We start from the raw sequence: 19,765 nt of genomic DNA on the forward strand, positions 1-19,765 counted from the left end.
CGAAATTTAACATTATTTGCGAAACTTTATCCTGCAATTGTGTGCACATCTGCACGTTGCGAACGATTTTATCAATCGAAATCCTGCGACCGATCAAGTGTTAATAAACAAAAAGGTATGTGTCGTTCCTTGACTAAAATACAAAGTGAAAAACACCGGTAATAAACTGTAATTTAGAAAACAATCGAAGCAAATATTTTTTATAATAAAACATTCGTTTGTCATTTGTTTACATCAAATACGGCATTGTTCACTCATATAAAAATCTCATCATTACAATTTTTTCATCTTTCATAATGTTGTAATGAACGCAGCTACATGTGCATAAAAGTTACAGCTACATATTGTATTTTAAAACTTATTTACAAATAAACTCCGTTTGCAAAGTACATGCACAAAGGCTAAAAAAAATAAGATTAGTCACATTCTTGCTGAATGGCAATTTTATTTTATTACGTCAACTCCCAATTTACTGTTGAATTTCAGATTTATGTTCACTTTGTACATTTTATGTGTTTCAGAACTGCCGCACAGAACAATATATTTCCCCCGTTTCATGTAAAAAGGCCATTAAGCGTTGTATAATTCTGTAAGTTTTAGTTCATAAGTTAGTTTTAAAAAAGGACAGTGCTTGACCATCTGAGAGTTTTTAACTAAACGATCTGGGGTGACAATGCAGTGCGTGGAAGTGGAATTAAGTATAGATTTTCTCCCCTATCTAATGTCTTTCAACCCCTTTGTCCACATAAATTGCTTGCTTAGTTCGTCCACCCTAATTCACAATTTCGAATTTGCATATTTTATACATATACCAAATGACCGCTAGATCTTATTTTAGTCTTGGTGATAAATCTTTTTTGCCGTTGAAAACGTTACGATTCCGAGGTGCCGCAAAAATTATGCTAATAATAATAAAAAAAAATTAATTAACCTAATACATAAAAAGGCAATAGGGAAATTTGTTATTAAGGATGGCGAGAATAATTTAAGAACATTGCATGAGTAACATTAATTCGCCGTATGAGCTTTAAATGAAAATTAATCGTCAGAAGAGGAGCGAAACGGTCGTTAATTAAGTGAGTGAAGACAGAGCGTTATTATAATTATTCCACGTTTCACCGCAATTGTAACTTCATTTAAACTCCAGACAAAATTAATAAAACATAATTCACTAATTGATGTACCCTTTTATATTTAGTTTTATTATGCTAATTAGACGCACAAATATTTTTACTCATTCGACAGTATTGCCTTTGTGGCGTTATTAGCTTAAAAATTTCAAATTTGCTTGACAATTTTTGTTTTATTACTCGCCTTCTACGACAACACTATATTTAATTTTTTTAAATTCATTTGTCGCAATGTGTACACAATGTGAGATTTTTCAGAGAAATTATGATATAATATAACTTTGATTCGAGTAAAAATTTAAATATTTATTCGTCTGTGTGCATTGAATTAAATTTGTTGTGGGACGTCGTGTTTTAAAACTTTTATATTTGCGACGGCGAGTTTCGAAACTGTAAAACTTCTTTAAAATATATTATTATTTATTTTATTTATACTGCCCGTAGTCACCGTGGTGAATTTAGTTAATAATTTATATTGACTTGTATAATTAGCGAATATTTCATCGGAACACGCTAGATATTTGCTTACAACGGCATATGATTAATATTTTAACACCGGCAAGTGAGGAGCGATCATCGAAACAGAGATTAATTGGTGGCAAGGAAATTAACCGAATAAATGATTAAGTTACTGTCATATTCATTGGTTTCCTGTTGGAACAGCTGAAACGCCAAAACTGTGCCGCTTGTATCGAATTAGCTTATCAATATCATCAGCTTAATTGATATCCCGGATTGGGCAATCCTTTCTGTCCGACGTAACGCCCGTTCCAGAATTTTTATTCGAAATGTAATCAAAGTGTAGGTAATCCCGCAGATTTACGGGGCGCGGCAATTAAATCTCCGCCGGACGCCTAATACGCAATAAGTGGGACCCAGTGACAAACTACGAGTGACATGGACATTCGACTATATGGATGTAACGTTACAGTAAGCTAGCCAGACTGACCATCGTTACACGCTCCTGCTTGCTAATATATGCAACGGGAATTACTCCCGCTAAATCCGACCGCCTCGCCTAATTCAATGCAAATGCATCGGTAAAGACTTGCTCTCCCGACGACTGGACATCAATCCCGTGCCCGTCTTAGATCCGATTCAATTGGACTTGTTAGTCCCGCCACAGACCCTTCTTAATGGGACAAGTCAAAAACTGACGTTCAATTACCACAGGAGTAAAGGATTTTAATTTAAGCCACACTTTCTATACGGGGGCTATCTTGCTATCTACTTACGTACTTTGTTTCTATGTACAAATGTTAATCTAATGAAAAGCACAGCTTAATAATTATCTTAGAATGTGTATGTTTGTCCATATAATTTTAAAAGCTCCTTCTCAATTTGATTAAAATGAAACATCTATTTCAACATAAAAAATCGGAGATAAACAAAATTCAAATTGTGGTTTAATCCAGTTAAAAAGAATGTTTTATTTTATACGAAAATGCAAACATATGTCATATGAAATTTAAATTTAGCCTTCAGTAAATATTTAGCTGATTTACTGACTAAAAATACATAGGTATTTTTTATTTTTATTGCAGTTTTCAACTAATTGACTGACTTATCCAATTAAAATAGAATCAGAAACATACTAGGTATCATTTTGGGTCCTAATATTTGCTAAGGGTTCTTTGATTAATTACATTTTCATATTAGTGTAACTTTAAGTTTTAATAATACAATTTTTCAGAAAAATATTAACCTATTACAAAATAATCATTGATTAAAAAATTAAACAAAAATCTTAAAGCATAAAGAGTCAGAAGCTAATAATGGGTCGGACATTCTCTTTGATCAAGACATCATTGACGCGTCGTGACATCGATCTAATGAGATTATCGACATTTTCTTGTGGTGTCTCATCCCAAGCAAACTGAATGACGTCTAGTTCATTAAATCCGTGGAGGGCGGTGTAAATTTCTTAAGCGTCGCCCCATCGTATTCCACACATGTTCGATTGGGGAAAGGTCTTTAGATCTGGGTGGTCAATACAGTAAATTCACATGGGAGGCTTCTAGGAAGTTTAATGTATTCCTGGCAATATGTGGACGGGCTTTATCTTGCTGAAAAATTAGTCCGAGATCTCTTCTCATGTAAGGAAGACGATATGGTTCCAAAATATCATCTACATATCGTTGGGGCGTCATATTGCCTCTAATGGATGATGTGGTTCGTGCATGACGAAGCAAAAGCGTGATTTATCACTAAATACAATGTGATTCCATTTCTCATCCCACTGTTGAAGTTCTATACATCAGTCATTACGTTGCATCTATGGTTTGCAGTTAGAGGTAACAAGGCGGCCAAAAGACCTTATACGGAGGTAAACAAATCAAATACCAATTACCATACCTTCATCGGCAAAAAATTCATCGGCAATCATCCATGTTGAACTCATCCTGTACCTTAGGATTAATAATCTGTGTTGACGTGGCTCTGTGGTATATCTGGGTCTTCCAAAACCTTTTGCTCTACCTCTTCTATCCTCTTCACCCCATGACTGCCAACATCGTATTACAAACTCGTTTAATTGGTTAAAATTATTTCTTCTCCGTACTCCAGGCATGTTAAACTTTTCGTGTGTTATGTTTTCCGATTGACTTCAAATTTTAATCAGTTCTTATTTCAATAGGTAAAAATATTTTAATGCGTTCTGGGTGTTTTCTTAGGGCATATTATACTAATAGAACGAAAAATATTAATTGAACATAAATATAAAAAACATTGACTAATTGTAAGTTAGATTTATTTATGTAGTATTTTATAAATTAAATATTTTGAGAAATATTAATGGATCAATAATGAATTTAATAAAATTATTTTACCATTTGGATAATACAGTGTGGGTCAACTAAAACGTACATGAAGGCATTACAGGCTGGAAAAGATGGCCAAAATAAAAAGTAGATCAAATTTGTTTGTCAGGAAGGCAATTTTTGAGGCAAAAATCATAGTAAAACCTACAACCCCTAAGTGGGGAGTCTTCTGCTAATCTTTTAAATAGGATCAGGGGTTAAACGATATCTTATTAAAAATTTAATAATTCTTATAGATTGCTGTTCTGTTCTTAAAAATCGATCCACTTGTTTAGAAAATACTAACAATACGATTGATGAAAAATTCAAAAGTATATTTAATTTTACTTAAAATGTGCCGTATTCATCAAGTAAACACTCAAACTCGTTTTTGCAGATTTTCCAATATGTCAAGTGGTGTGCTTTAAACTGTGTTTCTTATGTATTCACACAAAAAAGTAAAGCTCTTATCCAGAGTCCTGAAAACGTCTTTTCAGAAAGTGAGTTTGTGTTCAGGATGATTCTCCTTAATATATGTCAGAGCCGTGTCGATGGCATTTTGTACTACATCCAAATACATGTCGTCTGTTAAATTTCTTTCAAGGAAAAAAGAACCTACAACGGAGTTTCTATAAATACCAGCTGATACATTTAATTTTTGGGGCTCTTGTGTGGGTGGTTTGTGTAAAATTCTTGGATTGTGATCAGCTCAGTAACGACAATTGTGGCGACTCATTAAATTATTCATGATGAAAGAATACTAGACCGAAAAACATATTAAAACGATTTTTGAATTTTTCCTCAAATGTATTGTTGGTATTCCAAAGCCCTATAATTTTGTAAACGAGTGAATCGATTTTCAAAAAACTAAGCAGTGGGAATTAAAAATCCTTTGACCCCCATACCATTTGAAAAAATGTAGGGGAAGACACCCTCACTTAGGGAGTTGAAGGTTTTGCTTTGAGTCAAGAGTTGTCCCTCTCACAAACAAACTTGACGTGTTTTTAGATGAGCCATCTAGTATATTTTTATGTTTGATGAATATGTCTGTCAATTAAATGTATTAATTATTTACCATTTGCTTAGACATCATTGATTGTAGAAGACAGTAAATTCTTCTCTTCTCGTCTCAGATGTTCCTTACAGAAAAGACGAAAAATAATATTGAAATAACAGAAATAATCGAATGAATATCTACGGAACAGCGTTCCTGAATGATTAAAATATGGCTTGTTTTCACCTAAAATTATTGATTTTGGAATTGGGCGCTTGTCGCCCCCAGTGCAATTAAATTCACTTTATCCGTCCAACAAGTAATTTAGCTGCATCAAGAATAATTATCCCTTGCACAATATTGTGCTGACACTGGATCGCCGACTGACATCTTACTGACCACCGTCCACTCTTCTTAATAAACAAGCCAGTCGCCTGTTTGGCACTATTAATCTTAATTTCAAGACAAATTATTCGTCGTGACTGGATAATTAAACCGAATAACTTCCAGGCAAGATTAAAGTTGGCCGGGATTGAAACAAAGGGCTCGCGTGGCATTGAACCGTAAGATCTCGCCAGGACGTCGCTGTCCTACAAGAAAAATCCATCGGAAGGAACTGAGCGGACTCGTTATGGTGTTATTACGAGTGTTACAGTTCAAGGTTGCATTTCGGCAATCGATAACGTTTTTGCGTCCTCAGCCACTAATATTGGTGTAAATGTCTAAACTGATATTTTTGTTTTGTCGCAGCCTTACACGGTTAGGTTGTGGGTCATTGTTTTAATTATAAATCCGTCGTATCCGTGGAACTAATGGCGGAATCAAAATGTGGTATCTCGTGTGTTTCAGGCGATGATATAAAAATTCAGTACACAAAGAATTTTTTAACTCCGGTGGCCCGGTATGCAAATTTTACGTCCACGATCGTGAGCTAACATTTACATATCTAAAATCGCCAAAATCGGCATAATTGAAATGTCGTGTCAACGGCATCACTTGCTATCCACACACTTCGTATAAGTTAATTTACTTTTTTGTTCCCGTGCTTATTTAATTTTTCTCGAATATTAATTGATCGACTGAATATCGGGACGATCACGTACAATTCTATGGTTATTTAATTTGTCTGTCGGGACGGAACAACGGCGAAAATCACTTTTCACCCTTATTTATTAGCTGAAATCAATGTTGAGGTAAATCAGAAATGTGAACAAACAAAAAAAAATATATGCCCGACGTTTATGGGCCATCTAATTCAATGAATCGGAGGTCGGACCGGACGAAATATTAACGCGAGACAGATCGTTCGCATTCTCTCTTTATTATGTATGCAGTTCTGTTCAACAGGGACATTCCATTGCATACTTAAATCGTATTAGATTATTTTACAAGTATGTTATAATAACAATAGTTAAATGACAAAAATAAATAACTTTTTCGAAATTTTTGGCATGATGATTTTTACGATTTTCGTTCCTTAAAGAGTGCTCCGTGTTGGTTTTTCTTTTGTTGTTGTGTCCACTATAGTTATCTAATTTTAATAATTAAAAAATTGAGTACTATTTTTTTTTCGATGAATAAAATTATAACAAATTTTTACTTTACTTTTTAATTTAAATCGGTTAGCGGTCTTTTACTTATTGTAATTGGTCGAAGTGAAAATGTAAGAAACATTATAATTCAACGTTACCAGGATCACGAGAAACAAGAAGAGATGGTTAAAAGTTTATGATTGAATAAGTCGATCGTTTCTAGTATTATTAAAATATTTAGAGAAACTGGTCAGGTGTCGAATGTCAATCAACCCTATAAATAACACAGATTTAATCATTAAAGATCCCTTTCAAAATTAGTTAGTTAGTTCAATTTAGAAAAATATATGTAATATTTTATAGAATAATACTTTTATATAAAAACAATACTAAATTAATATTCTTTTAAGAGTTCCCATTAAATAAAAGAGTTATGGCTAAAATATTTAACATTTTAAAAAGTTTTTATAATAATGATCACTACTGTATATAAGAGAAATATATTTTTCAGTTTTATTTTCAACTGATTATTTAGTATAATTTGTAACTTTTAGTCTACATTCATTATAAAAGGTGGTGTTTAGTGGTGTATTCAAATTTTATAGGAAATATTATAAAAACGATTTTTGTAATTTTCGTTCCTTAAAGTATTGGTCGGTTGTTGGTGTTGGTTTTTCTAAAAAAATGTGATACTATTATAATACAGTTCATTTTATAAATTATTCATGTGTTCGACATCGTTCCTTAAAGCTAAAAACGTATCCATGTATCGATACAACAAATTATAGATAAGGTCCGGAATGGTGAAGAGCAGAGTGAAATTGCAGTCAATTTAGATTTAAACAAATCGATCATTTTGATGACGTTTTTCTATTTTAACAGAAGGAATACACTGGAAGCAGTTGCCAAAAGAGGCAGAAAATACTTACCATTTGCGACCCTTTTATCAGCATCCCGCATAAATCAAGAAATAAACTAAATCAGTGTGTCGGTGAGTACTATAAAACTAAGACTAAAAGAAGCTGGGGTGCCGTTACTTTTTGCAAGAGAACATGTGGATAGATGGGCAATGGAAAACAATTCTGTTTTCCGATGAAAGTCGATTCCAATTATTCAAATGTTTCATGGGTTTGGCATGACACTGACTAAAATAGACGGGATAGTGAATCGTTTCGTCTATAGTGACATTTTGGAGAATCATATGCTTCTATTTGCCTAAGAGAATATGAGTTTAAGGAAGACCTTCCAGCACGTTAACAATATGAAACACACATCTAAGTTAGTTAAAGAATGGTTCGCTTCTCAAGGAGTACGTGTAATGTGTTGACCAACACGAAGTCTAGACCTCAATCCCGTTGAAAACATATGGGATGAAATTGACCGGAAAATTCACGCAAACAAACTTTCAAATTTGAATCAACTCTAACTGTAGGAAGTTCAAAATCAGTGGAAAGAAATATCGAAAAATTATATTGAAAAACTACTGAAATCCATGAAAAAAAGGTGTTTAAAAGTTATTAACAATAATGGATATGTTACTAGATACAAAATAAAGGAAGGCCAAATGTATGTATAGTTTTATTTTATAGTTGCTCTATTTTTGACCCTTGATTTTTTTCAAATATTAATAAATACCTAACTAAACGCACTAATAAACAATTATATTGCCATATTGTTGTTAACAAACATACCGCATAGTTGATAATAATATGGATAAAAAATGTACACTTTTATCAAAACAATTATAAATTTCTAAAGTTGCTATGAGCGATAGTGTATATAAGAGAAATGTATTTTTCAATCTGGTTTCAACTGATTATTTAGTATTTTTCATGACATTTAATATACATTAATTATAAAAGTTGTATTCAGATTTATTTTATATAAAAAATTATATTTTTTTTTTAAATTTTCCAAAAAAACAAATGTGTTGTTTTTCTAAAAATATATGATACAACAATAGTTAATGATAAAAATAAATCACTTTTAATAATTGTTGATATTTTATTTGATTCCATGTTTGTTTAGAAAAAAAATATGAAAAATGTGTTTTTCCGTATTGATGATTATTATATAAATTTATTAAATACAAAAATATGACACTTATCTATTATATTATGCAAAATATTTTACATCCTGTAATTACAAAGAGTCAAAATCAGAGCATAAATATAAATTTTATTGAAGTGTGTCAAACGGATGCGACTTTAAAAAAATACACAATTATAATAATGAGAATTCAAAAATAATAGATAAAGCTTACTTCTAAGCTTTCAATCCCTCTATTGTTAGCATTAGCACGAATAACAAGCTGAATAATAAATTTATTAGATTATGGTTATTACTTCACTATTGATTCCAATAGTTTAACAGATTGAATGATCTTATGGAGCAACAGGTGCATTTCGATTATACACAACGAAGCAGACACTAAAACACACCAACACACATTAATATGATATACTGATATAATTATACATTTTATATAAAATTTATTTTTACAAACCAATACGTCTCAGATGTACGTTCATCATTACTTTTTTAGTCCACGTAATAAGTAAAATAAACGTTAAAAACAAATATAATCCGCTAAATAAATACAACCAATAATAAGATATTTAAAACCGTACACTCTTATCGGCATTAATTACCCCCAGTGTAATACGCTGGCGGAGAAACCCTATCCATGCGTTCCATATGAAAAGGTGATGAGCTCACGAATTGCAAATAGGTCGTTAGAAAACACCACTGGTGCAAATTCCACGATCTTTATTAGATAGCATAAGCAAATATTCCCCTTTTGTTTAGTTATCGCGTACCTAGTACGCTTCCTATTTACCCACTAACTTACACACACATCCCCAACAGATCAATTAATTATTTTTCTTAAGAGTATAAATTGCTAAGTTAATAGCTGTTAATTTCTCTTCTGTGTTTGCGAAAGGAACGATGTCTGTTTTACAATGTTTCTCGTTAAGTGAATTGATAATGATTCAATTTTAAATAATAGAAATACATATTTGGACATAGATCCTCGTCATTTGTTTGAAAACTATTGGGGATATCACGAAAAATCAATTAAAGACAACAATTAACTTCATAGTAGAAATCATCACATTCTATTTTGTTATAAATTGAAATTTAATTTTATTTAATTAGTAAATTCTTGATTAAAAATGATTTATTTCTATAATAAAATAATGTTTCAAGCTTCAATTAGTTATTATAAATTTTGAAAAAATTTCTTCGAAATGAAAAAAGATTTTATCTATAGATTAGAGCAAAATATTTTTGTTTGGAACTAAACTGAATATTTAGGGGTACATAAACAGTGGCCTTGGGCGAAGAAACCTCACGGGAACGTAAGTTTCCCGGCGAGTTTTACCAAGAAAGAGTTTCCAGGAACTTTATATCAGTTACGGAATTTTTGAAGAAAGTTGCTGATAATTTCAGGAGTGGTCACCCTGACCGGGCAAACAATGTCGCTCGCGGCGCTTATTAGTTCCAATAACAAGGGCTGCCAACTTACTCATAGTGTACACTAAAGTTGTTCCGGACCCCAGTCTAATCACTGCTATTCACATGTTCGCTTGAGCGGTCAGAAAGTGCCGTAGGACTTGGTCACTTCAACCCCTTTCTTAGCTTATCTATCATCAATTAAGATGGTAAAATCTGTATATCCGTGTTGTAAATGCTGCCTCCATATAATTCGATGCTGGGATAACTTAGTTCTGTAATTCCCCTTGTCTAATGTAAATTGCCTTTTGATCACTGTATCAACATTTCAAGTTTCTATTTACTTACAAACAACTGCTTCCTCGAATTAGTTGACTATCTTTCCATTACTGGTCGAAGTCATGACTGTGTTATGTTTATCACTCTCATCGAATAATCCGGAAACAAGAAAAAAAGTCACGAGGTAGAAGTTAATCGTTGCTCGATCGATTTTCATCAGACAATGAGCCACCAGGCAAATCTAAAAAACTTATTTCTCATTGCGTAGTGAGTGTGTGCACAGGCTTAGTTACAGAAGGGTTAATAACGGACATAATTACGGAGGAAAAAGAACTAATAAGCACTTTTATCTTTTCATAACGGCCTGTCTTCGTTAATTCTCTATTAAGCATCTTTACTTTCTGGTTCTCTGTAAGAAATACGAAAGGATTAACGTACAAGTAGGAGCGGAGACTGGAAAGGGTTGACTCTAAGACTCGATACGCTCGGAAAGTAGCTTTAATTAAAAAGTATTTAAGTATTTGAGCGAGAGAAAAATGCACGACAGATTTTAAGCTCTTAACATTCTGATTAGCTTGTTTTAATAACTGACTTTTTCTGCGGTGATTGTTTCTTTTAACGCCGACTTTCGATGAAGTATAATTTCAGAGCAAAGTTGTTTCAAAGAAGTAATTAAATAATTCCAGGTCTGATGGAATAATCAATTAAAAATCATCGGGCACCAGTCAACCTACTTTCGCCAGTTAGTGACTCATAGTTTTCAAGGGGAGACTATACACATTTACCATATAAGATAACGATGCGATATAGCCATATGGCCGCAAAATATTTGCTCTAGATACTAAACACATACTCTTTCAGCGGTCTACATGCCTTAATGCTTTACGTGTTTCTGGTCTTATCTCTTATCTGCACATAAAAAAATACATCGCAGCTTAATAACACCTGCTAACATCGATAACACCACTTACACGAGTTAGATTTTTATTGCAGTCTGTGCGATGTGTCATTAAAGAGATAAATTTGTTTAATCGTGAGGTCGACAGCCGGTTTGTTTAAATAAACTTGGCTCCGGCTATAACGTAATTTAAGTCCGACTTAAATCATTATATTTATCACCGCTGATAAAACTACGAAAATATTAAAATAAGCAAAACCTGCGCATCCACCATACTTGTTCACCTCCTTTATTTAAAATAAAATAATATTTATTAGACGGTCACAATTAAATTGCAAATCAGTTATTGAGTTGTTTGCGTAATTTGTCGAGGTTTCATCAGAATAATTGACTTGAAACATCCTGGCACACTTTAAATCAAGATTAGCGGCAGTCCACTTCAGCCTGTATCCGCCGCATATCTAATAGTGGAGAGAAACGTTGAGATAGGTTGCGACAATAAGAGCAATTACGGTGTGAGTGGGCCTAACTCCGTTAGTTATATAAGCTTGGTCACTTAAGATAACACAAGAAGTTGTCTTGGGTCGGAAGGAGAATGCTACAACTTCTTATCTTAATCTTTGGTTATTCCACGGACTGGTGCACTAATCCCATCGTCTAATTCGCTATTATTATTATGGGTCTGGCGAATTAATATGCACTCGGGATTGTCGAGGACTCCCTAACAGTTATTGGCATTTAATTTCGGGACTAATGACGAATTGGATTTGTAATTGATACCTGTGTATCTTGCGTCACTTTAGCAATTAATTTTATTACAAAAAAGGTGTTATTTGTAGACAATCTCGGTTTACTTCGAATAATATTTTATTTATTTGCCATTAAATTGCCACCCATAAATCGGGAATATATGGGATCGATTTTGTTTAGCAGCATTTACGAGTTGTAGGCATAATCATAAAATCTTTACAATGTGCTCTAAGATTGATACCTTAACATTTAACCTCACATAATGGCTTTTGCATTTCATTGCTTACATTAAATCAGGGGTGGCACATATAAAAACGAAACACGGTGCCTTCTATTTATGTTTTATTTTAAAACAATAAATCCCGTACTGAAATATATTTATTACGTGATACTGAGTAACATTAGCGTCTGACTGGATGTAATTTAAATGGTGGATGCGCCGGTTTTTAATGCAATATAAAAATATTTGCACATTCATATAGTTCATATAAGAAAGATTGTATTCATATTAAGTGTGAAGAGTTATCTAAATCCCTTCAAATTACAGAACAATAGAGGCGATAAATAAGACTGCACGGACACCCCTGTTCTGTCGTTAATTCAAGACGTAAAGACCCACAATATAAGATGAAACCACTCAACTTTTATAGTTTATTGGCTACTATAACAAAGTTAATTTCTTTTTTATTCAGGCAGACTCACTATAAAATTTGCCTTTTCTACAAATACTTGACTATATAGGTTTGATATTTATTCTTATTTGTCGCTCCTATAAAATAGTAATGTATTTTCGAATAATGTAGACGTTATTCTTACCATAAAATTCGGATTGAGTTTTTATATCTACCATTCAAGTGTGTAACTGTTAACGTGTCGAAATTGTGATGTTTTGATTTGCTGTGTTGCAACTTATGAAATTTCAAGTAAGCGTCGAGTTTTTTTTTATTGCTGACGCAACGCTTTTTAAAGATGTTATATAATGGGGGTCAATCTGACTATTAAAATTGGAGCTTTTAGAGTACTACTTAAAAACGCTATTAATCCGTTTCCGTTGTAAACCATTTTAGAATTGCTAACAAAAGAAAGAAATATATAGGTACAAAAAGCTCTTAAAATCCGTTTCCTAGTGTCCAGGCCGAAACGTTCTTTCCAAGATTAAAACGTCCGGCGCTTTAAAATTAATGTCACCCTTTTACGAAAATTAGAAAGAAATGACCACCACGGCCGACACGTACTTAAAAAGAGTAATTTCTTTTAAATAAAATAAAAAAAAGGGTTTTTGTGTTATGGCCCCGCACATTAATCTTAACTTTATACGTGCGCAATTTAAATTGAATCAAAAGGGTGAGTTGTTAAACTCGTTCCCTCATTTTCGCGCCGATCATGCCTTTTCTTTTCTGTATTAATATATACGTTTTCTGTATTAATATATATATATATATATATATATATATATATATATATATATATATATATATATATATATATATACATTTTATTAAACATCATTTAAATATTTACAAACAGTCGACATTTTTACACGTGTAAATTAATAAATGAGTTTTTTTCATGACGTGAACATTTTATAATCAATTTATTAACATTTCCGTCTCGACTTTTAAATTTTAATTAATGAATTAATTAATTTGAATTTAATTGGAGGTAAATTTCCACATACTCTTTTAATAAGGAATTTTTTTTTTGAATGCACAATTTTATATATTAAAATCAAAGGATGCGAAAATAAAAATGCGGCAATTATCCAGTCGTAGATATGAGTGCGACGAGTGCATCAGTGCAACTCAGACTGGATACTTGGAACGGGACTCTTATAGAGCCCTCTATTAACTAATAGCGAAAGCTAGAGAACGGAAGCCCGACCCGATGTGCATCCGACAAGCAGCGCCACGGGACCGCCGAATAAATTATTCGGAACTAGTGCTACCCTAAGGGGATTACGAATGGGGTTCTCAAATATTCCTTGTTACTAGGGGAAAAGTTGGATATGTTGTGCTCACGGTCCGCCATCGAAAAAGGACGACAAGGAAATGTAAAATTGTCATTTTTACTTATATTAAAATACGTATATTATTATTACCTCATTAATATATGATTTTTGAATTATTTACTATAATTGTAACTATGTGAAAGATTGAAGTTCACTTCGAAAGTTAATAAAGAAATTAGAAGTAATAGAGAATAAAAAGTATCTAAATTATCAATGGTATGAAAAAAAAAACGATTTTACATAATTAATTAATTATTAATTGATTGTATAATTTTTTTATTTAAAATGTATACACTCAGACACTTCGAAAGTTAAAATAGAAAATAGAAATAATAAAGCTAATAATATCTAATATATTAATGGTAAGAGAGAAATCCGGTGTTTACATGATTAATTAATTACTAATTGATTTAATTAAAAAATCCGGTTTTTACATATTTAATTAATTACTAGTGGATTTGATTTTTAACATTATTTGCTACAGTTGTATTACAGTCTAGAGAAAAACTGAAGTAGAATCATTCTACTCATGTTTTTTTATTTAAAATGTAAATATCGAGATTCTTCGAATATTAAAAAATTTTTGGTAAAGATTTCTGAGATGGTCAAATGTTGTATTTCATAAAATGCGATGAAGAAAGTTAATCAATATATATTAGAGAAAAATGTATTGATGGTCTGTTATGTAATAAAATTATTAAAAATAATATATATGTATTCACATACATATAAGTATGTGTATGTGAATACCTAAAGAAAGACTTTTTGCGTTGATTGATAATATCTGTTATATTCAGTGGACTGCATTTCCAATTATGAAAAATCGATTCAAAGGGACGACAAAATAATCATCATCCGAATAGACGCTATTCAATGAGAACCATATACCTAATAAATTTTCGGACTGGCGCGGATCCATACTTTGCCCCGATGTGCTGCATTACTACCAACTGTCAAAGTCGCAACGATAGACATTTATCTAGTTATTAGAGACATATCCTACACATGCTGCTTGTAGCCTGACTGAAATAGAAGGCAATTATCTGCTTTTACTGAAACATGTGTTCAAACTACAGCAACACAACTGATATTTCCACTCATCAAGTTTTTCGTCTAAAATATCATGCCTGTAATTATTCGAAGTTTGTTTTATTTGGTGACTTGCGGTAATTAATATTTTGCACACAGTTTTGTGTGTGTCTCTGTACGTGGCTGCTCATTAATATTGCTTAACTAAATACCTGCATTACTACAGAGATCTAATTAGGGTGCAGCAAAAATCAATTTCCATTAAAACAAAATTCCAAATTAGTTTTTGTTGTTCATTTAGCATATCATTAATGAAGTATCGATAAATTTTCCATCGGCTTCGAAATTATGATTATACACAAATGTTTAGAATATTCATAGAATTGTTAATTTTAATTACATATTTTCAATATTCAAAAGTAAAAAGTTAATTTACACGGAAATGTACTACAACCATAATTTTATACCGACCGCAAATTGATGTTAATTAAATAAAAAAGTGTAGGTTTTGTTAAATTTCCTTTTATGTTAATAGATGTGCATTTTGAAAGTACTTGAATTATTAATGTAAAATAATTATATATTCAATTTACATTACAATGATAATAAGCAGAATTTAAATTTTTACATTTATATACGATAAAATATAACCACACACGTATTTGATGGGAAATATTTCTATAAAAAAAACACTAATTAACATAAACATTATCTTTCATACTAAGTGAGAAGTGCTAATAGGCACAAAATGAATAAAAAAATGTAATGAACATTTATCTTAGAAGTTTCAATTTGATTTTAATAATACATAAACAATACTTATTATTAATACCTCAAAATAAGTAAAATTACTAAATTATTTCAATTAATTAATGCAAATTTTGTAAGTTTACATTAAAAATATATTTTAAAAATTTTTGGAATAACATATACTGATATTCTTTATATTATACAGATTTATTTACATTGTTCAAACATTCATAGATTTATAAAAAATGGCTAAAATTGCTTTTAAAATATTAATGAATATTTATATATTCCATTGTAACATAAAAGATATATATTAAACATATTAACAAAAATTGTATTGTGGTTAATTGATAATTAGGAATAGAATATAACACACATCTTGATATTATTCCAATTAAATTTATGATTTATGTTTTTTTTGTTGTAGGGTAAAAAAATACACAAAGCCAAATTTCTCTTTTTTTAAATATATTAATATTTAATTTAAAAATCTGTTTTTATTTAATATTTTTTAAATTTTAATTTTATATTTAAAAGAGATAAAAGGTTTTTTAAAATTAAATAACTAGAATTTAAATTTTGTTATTAATTAGAAAATATATAAATAAGATAAGATGATAAAGATTGAAGAAAATAATGTTCTTCTTTAAAAATTTAGTATGGCGTAAATTTATGAAGAGCATTTGCGCCATTTACTTTGCTTATAGAAAGTGTTTTTAATTTAAAAGATAATTGTGATGTTTATATAATAATATGTTCACACCTTTGAATTATTTTATTATGTTGTTGAAATTATAATTTACGAGTGAATTATGAACCAAATATTTAATAGAATTAAAATTAAATTAGTCTCGCTTGTAGATTTTATAAATGCCTAAAACTTGTATCTCGATAACGAAGTTAGTAAACATCTGACGATGAACAAAATACAAAACAATAAAATAATAATAAAAATTGTCATCATATTGTCACATTCTAAAAAATTTAAATTTATTTATACTTTCCAAATTAAACATGTATCAATGAATTAATAAAAAAAAATAGTGAGTTAAAATTACTAAATTGTATATAAAGAAATTATAAAAGAACAAAAGATAACAGTATAAAAAGTTATACACTTAAGTTTAACAAAAAAATAAAATGTAGTAAAATAAATAGTTTTACTTAATACATTTTTAAGAGTCAACGATATTTTTTAAAATAAACTTTCTAATTGATCAAACATTATCAACAGCATCATGTTCTTTACTCTTAAAATAAATAAGCGTCAAATCGATGTAACCGTGTATTTAATTAAAGGTGGATGAAAATATGGTACGAAATAGATGAGGAAAGTTATAATAGTGCCGATGGTATATTATATCTAATTTAGCATCCGTTTTATTATTTATATTGCGTTGGCCGTCGTGGAAAGCGGCGATGTATTCGAGATAGCAAAACAAGCATAGAAGTAATTTAGGGAATAATAGAAGGCAAACTTTCCATCAAGGTTTATTTGCATTGAGCCTCAATTTTCTCTGTATTATTAAGCCAACTTCTAATCCTCCACATTTTAACTAAGCTGAACTAGTGTTAGGTGTGGCGGGAGTGCGCCGGGGGTTTTCATTGTTTTAATCGAACTCATCTCGAGTTCTCATTTCGTGCAAATGTTGGCTGCCATAGTGGGGAATATTAGCGCTCCTAAGGGTGTTAGGGGTCGACGGAGGGGCGGTGGCCGTTGGACGGTGGCCGGCTTTATCGAGCAGAATTTTCTGCGTTTAATCTAACTTGCGATCTATTTGTTTAAGCCATATACTCTCTGTACTCTTCCATAAACTCGTTGCTCTCGTTGTTCGGTGCTCCTTCCATTTTATACCGGCATGAGAATGATGTTGTGCCAATGCCCAGTTGTGGTTATGTATTGGGTGTCTTGCGACACAAAAATATTTATAATGTTCGTAAACAACGGACACGTCAAACTTTTAATTGAAGGCAATTGAGTAAATCAAATTAAAACTATTAACCCATCGCAGCTTTTTGTAATTAAAACTAGACAAACGCATCAATCTTGGTCTATATTTATCTGTCTCAGTCTGATATTCAAACGAAACACAATACAGGTGGTTAAAAGCCGCGGCACGGTTCGTTAGTGGTCGCATTCAATGAGTTCTTAGAAACCTTTTAAATGACGTTAATTAATAAAAATCTGTATTTACTCATTCGTCCGTCAAACATAGCCTACAACGTACACTTAGTAGCAGTCTACACGCATTAGTCTCTATTTACAAAATATAAAATGTCGCTAATGAATCGAAGCGTTATGACTCAACCCCTTCTTCTTAGCGCCCGAACGTCCAGTAGGCTGGTGCGGACGGTGGGGCTCCGACGATGGGCAATTGTCCCTCTCATTAATCACCAGGATTCGCGGCACTCTTGGATGTCAAATGCAGTCCGGTTGAAGAGTCGCTGCTGCTTTGAGGGTTTCATCTAGCTAATTGCTGCCAAACGACGTTTTTAATTAATGGCCGAACATCACGATATTTTGGGATGTTTCATCAAAAGGGGCTTTTTATATTGGGACTATTTTGTCGTCGTCGACGTGCGGATTACGTGTTTTACTCCATTATTCGGCACCGGGTCATACCGAAACATGACGATGATGATTATTTCACAATAACTTCCTTGTTATTTATTAATTTATACAAATTCTATTGAAATATTTATATAATATTGCATTATTCGAACATTAATGTAACTTGTTAAACCACATTTAAATAATATAAAATGTTGATAAAACTAAAACAATTAAAAAATTAATTGTTTAGCTACCCCTGGATGTAATGTCATTAAATATTGTGTTCCTTGTATGTATTATTTACTGATTCCTGGATGACCACAGCTTGCTTCTACTTAATATTCATCAAATACCGTTAGTGTCGTTATCGACGTCCTGCGCCGCTGAAATAATAAAATCAGTTACTTTCTTGGGAAAGTAAATACTCTAACAGTATAGCAACAGCTGTTCCATTAATTTACAATCTAATGTATAAAACATAAGATCGACAAAAACTAGCATTCGTCCCTCAAATTCCTTAATGGAATTCAACCTAACGAACTTTACCATCACAAGCTCGGACAAATCCTAAGGAAATTATACGCGCTATTTGAATATCAAATAGAACACCCTAAATATATACACATAATCTTAATACTGCAAGTGAAATCCAAGTTGTTCTCACGAGCGCAACCCCTTTATTCAGATGGACATCGTCTAACGTTTCCGAACGAACAGGTTTGGTCACTATGCAACATCCACAAAAGCGTGTGATCTCAAGTAACCCGTCTGTGAATTTAAGATATATTATGTAAATGTCAAATCTAACTACAAAAAATTTAACTATAATCTAGCAATTGGTTTTAATTTTATCGTTTAACAAAAATTATAATGTTGAATTTCGTATTTAAGATACATTCCGAATGAATTTCATTCAATAAGTTAATTATGTTTAAGCATCTCTGTTTGATTTTTTAATTAAATTCAGTCTGATTATTTCTCATTCTAAAGCCAACAAAGAGAAAGTTGCTGCGCTTCTGCTGAATTATTTGCGACTTCTCGAAATAGACTAGATTTAAAAAGGTAATGACAAAAAATATACTTACTGTGAGAACAAATATATTGTTCTCCGAAATATCATCCTCTACGACAAAACATTTTGTCATAAATATGAACATTTATTAAAACGTTGTATATTAAAAAGTGATGTGTTGTCCTTCAAAATTCACCTCGCTCGTGCGATCTTGACCTTTTTTCACCGTCCCGTACAGGTATAGAATACGCACAATGGCTTTCTGCGTGTCAAAGGTTAGAACCGAGTCCGCTGCCCGTTTAGGAATATTGTTCGTGGCACACGAACGCGTACTTACCGGACACGTGTTTCCAAATGCCATTCAAAGGGTCCCGCAACGAGATAACTGGATAGTGTCGGATTATTTGTCAAATATTAGGGGGCACACCAACTTGCTGACCGTCAGGTAATAACCACCGCGAAGCCCGTTTTACTACCGTTTTTTATGATCTTCAATTGTTTAAAAAGTAACTAATGAATTTTGAAAGGAATTTTTAATGATTAAATCTATACTATTTAATTCAACGTTAACTCTT

The 19,765-nt window shown here is 31.7% G+C and overlaps 1 protein-coding gene across 1 annotated transcript in view; it reads left to right on the plus strand.

Annotated features, from left to right (window-relative positions):
• Positions 1 to 19,444: 19,444 nt before the first annotated feature.
• The window catches only part of LOC126266267 (uncharacterized), an 80,882-nt gene continuing 80,561 nt past the window's right edge, over positions 19,445 to 19,765 (plus strand). Inside the window, exon 1 of the mRNA XM_049969938.1 lies at positions 19,445 to 19,635. Within this exon, the coding sequence (XP_049825895.1) occupies positions 19,445 to 19,635 (191 nt within the window). The remainder of the gene's footprint in view (positions 19,636 to 19,765) is intronic.

The sequence above is a fragment of the Aethina tumida genome, chromosome 1, assembly GCF_024364675.1.
Source record: "Aethina tumida isolate Nest 87 chromosome 1, icAetTumi1.1, whole genome shotgun sequence".
NCBI classification, from domain to species: Eukaryota; Metazoa; Arthropoda; class Insecta; order Coleoptera; family Nitidulidae; genus Aethina; species Aethina tumida.